Source organism: Temnothorax curvispinosus, unplaced genomic scaffold (genome assembly GCF_003070985.1).
Source record: "Temnothorax curvispinosus isolate PA1 unplaced genomic scaffold, ASM307098v1 QBEX01008481.1, whole genome shotgun sequence".
NCBI lineage: Eukaryota > Metazoa > Arthropoda > Insecta > Hymenoptera > Formicidae > Temnothorax > Temnothorax curvispinosus.
In genome coordinates this window covers 1-3,669 of record NW_020218261.1, presented here as the reverse complement: position 1 = coordinate 3,669, position 3,669 = coordinate 1, and the positions used below count along the sequence as shown (strand labels likewise).

Below are 3,669 nucleotides of genomic sequence, written 5' to 3'. Positions count from 1 at the left end.
CAAATAGGTCGCGCGTGTCTGAACCGTTGGGAACGTATCGAAAGTCCATTTCGGACGCCGAAAAATCCGGAAAAGAAACCGACGAGAGACCGAGAAACGTAAGAGACGCTGGGGATGCGAAAACTTTACGTGTTGCAAATGAGAGGCCGACGAAGCTTAACGAGCATCAAAACGAAGTCGTTGTTAGCGAGACGGGCTGTAGCCCTGCGAATGTTTCTGTATCCAAAATTAAGAGGAAAAGAATTTCCAGAGGCGTACAATACGCCTCGATCGGGTGTAGACACGCAGGCCGATCTCTTTTCATCAACTGCTTTAAATCGAAATCGAGAAGACACAATCTCGCGCGAAAAGTAAAGAAGAAAAAATCTCCAGCGAATGATGTTGCATCGCGAAATGAAGTAAACAGATCGCCATCAGGTACAACAATAATTAGCAACGAATCTCGTAATGTGATTAAAGAAGAAATAAAATCGACGTGTGATACAGATGCGAAAAAAGAAAAATTTGAGGAGATCGATGAGGAGAAAATAGAAAGGATTACTTATGGGAATGATAATAAGGAACTGCAAATGCAAAATATGCATGACGGCGGAAATTCGAAAGACAATGACGATTCGAAGTATCGCAAAGTGAAAATAAATCTTCTTGCAAAGCTACGGCTGAGAAGAGCTTTAACGCATAAAAATGATTCAAAGACACAACAAAATAGATTACGACCCGAATCTCGAAATCATAAAGAAGAAATTGCGCCTGGACTTGGTTACGAAGGTAAAAGGGTGAACGGCGCTCGTAAACGCGAAGATAATTCACAAAGCGTAAAAATCATCGATCGTCAAATGGATTCGAGTAATGGACGGAAGACCATTGCAACTGCAAGCGTTGATAGAAGGAGCGACGTAAATAAAATCAAGGAAAGATTAGATTCGTGCATCGCCGAATTAAACGGAATAATCGGCGATGCTGGCGCGATATTTGGAAATAAAAGAAATACAGCGAAGAATAACGGTCGAGGATGTTAACTTGTCAAGTATCGTTATACTTATTGTTATAGTATATATGATCCTGTATACTTTGTTATTTGCGTGTTTATATATATTGTTAATAAATTAGAACGTGGGTAGAATTAATTTTATTATTTAATTTTATTAATTCTATCCACATTTTTATTTATCAATTAAAAATTAATTTTTGGTTGCTTGTTTAACACATATAGAAAGAAAGGTTAGATTAGGGAGTTATACGAGCAGAAATCTTGGCTATATGAAACTCTGCCGGTTGCATATTACTCGTAACCAGCAATTAACATGTCATACTATTTTGTGGATAGAATTAATAAAACTAATTCTATTCATATTATAATTAATTTAAAATTAAATTTAAAATTAAATTTTTTGTTGTTTGACACATACATGAAAAGAAAGATTAGATTAGGGATAACGAGCCAGAAATATTGCTGTAGACAATTGTACCGATTGAATTTATATATATTATTACTAGCAATTATAACTTTTAACTAATACTATTTTTTAAATAAAAGTAATAAAATTAATATAATTATTTCTATTCACATTTCTATTTAATTATAATTTATTAAAAATTAATTACTTTCCGCTGAAAAAAAAAGAACTGTTTGATTTTTTTCTCTTAAAAACTATTATAGTTTTGCACAGACTTTTTAGAGAGGTTCAGTCCGAAATTATACATATTTGTAAACATGTTCAATTTTTTTCAAGTCGATTCAAGCCTCTGTATTTGAATTATTATTGCGAAACAAAAAAAAACGGAGAAAAATGCGTTTAAATAAATTTTAAATGTATATTTTTAATTAAAAAATTGTTTTGTTATAATTTATAATCTTAATAAATTTTGTATTAAAGAACAATAAGTCTCGGTTTTAATTAATTTCTTTGTAATAATAAATTCTTCCAAAAAGTTTCGACTTACGATTGCCTAGGAGAAGCGTGGTATTTAAAAGCAGACGACGTGCAGCGTGCAGTTGCGAACGTGGCGACGAGCTGGCGAGTGAATTCTTGCTGTTCTTCTCGCGAATATGCGCGTTCTGTTTCGCGAAAGTTACGGGAATGAGAAAGAGACAGTTTACGTAAGGTCAGAAGGTAAGGTATTCGTTATGTGCCCGATGATAATCGATCAAATCGTCGATCATATCACAGCTGCCACGTCTTAACCTTGCGTTGATCGCGTGTTGACACTTGTTGAGCAGATGGTTTCATCGCGATCGAGGCAAAACTCGGCCCCACGGAGTTGCGGGCCATTCGTTCCCGGATCACGTCCGTCCTCAAACAGATATTCCTGCCGCGAGGGTATCCGAACAGCGTGCATCCTGACTACACGGCGTATCAGATATGGGACACGGTGCAGGTTCGTTTAAATCTCCGAGTAAATATGTTTACATATGTGTTTGTTTGATACTGCAGATAATCTTTTTGTATTGATATATACATGAGGTTTTTCTTCTTCCCTGTCTTACGTTTTATGAACGAGATGACTCACGAAGATGAAATTAACATTTTACAGGCCTTTGCGAGCACCATAACAGGCACCCTAACGACGCATTCCATAATGAAAGGGATAGGAGTCGGAGAGTCAAATGCTACACCCTTAGCAGCAGCGATAACGTGGATCCTGAAGAGTGGCACTGGAATGATTGGCAGTATAATGTTTGCATGGTGGAATGGGTAAAGAACACAGACAAGACTAGATATTTTCTAAGAATAGTTGTTACACACTAGTTATGTTGTAATGCTTGATAACGAAGTTTTTTTTCTGTTATAGAACTGAATTAGATGGACAATGCAAAAAATGGAGGCTATTTGCCGATATCTTGGACGACGTAGCCAAAGGGATAGAATTACTTGTGCCATATTTTTCCTCATATTCTGTTGTGATTCTGTGTGTCTCAACGACGATGAAGTCCATTGTCGGTGTTGCTGGTGGAGCTACGAGAACAGCACTGATTCATCATCAGGTGAATAATTATTTATACGCACATCATAGCTCTATACTAAAGATTGCTTTCTTGTTATAGGCGATACAAAATAATGTGGCAGATGTCTCCGCAAAAGATGGGAGTCAAGAGACCTGTGTAAATCTAATTGCATCATTCTTTGGGATCTTTATATTGTCTTTATTCCACGATGGACAGTATGTATCTGGTACATTTATTATGTCTGATCGCTGTTATAAATACTATTAATAATGCTGAAATGATGTACATATAGATATTTATTAGAATTGTATCTCTTCCTGGTGGCAGTCCATCTCTATGCAAATTATTCGGCGGTTAAAGCGTTGTGTTTAGATACACTCAATGAAGATCGTCTGGCTATAATCGTTAAAAATTACATGATGAACGAGCAAATTCCCGAGCCATCACAAGTGAATAAAGAAGAATCAGTATTTCTACTTAAAAATCCTGGTAAGACATTAAAATTATCTAATTATTTATTTTCACTAGTAAGAAATTTCTAACAATTTGTGGATATTATTTCTAGCCAGAAGCGTACATGGTTTTGATATAAAAATTGGAGTATCATTTGGAAGTATCCTGAAGAGAAATATAATTTCATCCACAGAAAAAGAATATTTATTAAAATTCTTTGAAAATAAAATGTATATAATAGCGATAGATATTGAAAAAAGGAATATTTT

At 35.3% G+C, this 3,669-nt stretch overlaps 1 protein-coding gene across 1 annotated transcript; it reads left to right on the top strand.

Moving 5' to 3' along the window:
* Positions 1-1,978: 1,978 nt before the first annotated feature.
* Positions 1,979-3,661, top strand: LOC112457941 (RUS1 family protein C16orf58 homolog; the record flags this gene model as incomplete). Its single annotated transcript, XM_025021276.1, has 7 exons — positions 1,979-2,114; positions 2,222-2,379; positions 2,536-2,696; positions 2,794-2,986; positions 3,047-3,162; positions 3,240-3,436; positions 3,513-3,661. Coding segments are annotated over exons 1-7 (1,038 nt in total), but the record flags the coding sequence as incomplete, so codon positions are not given.
* Positions 3,662-3,669: the final 8 nt, after the last annotated feature.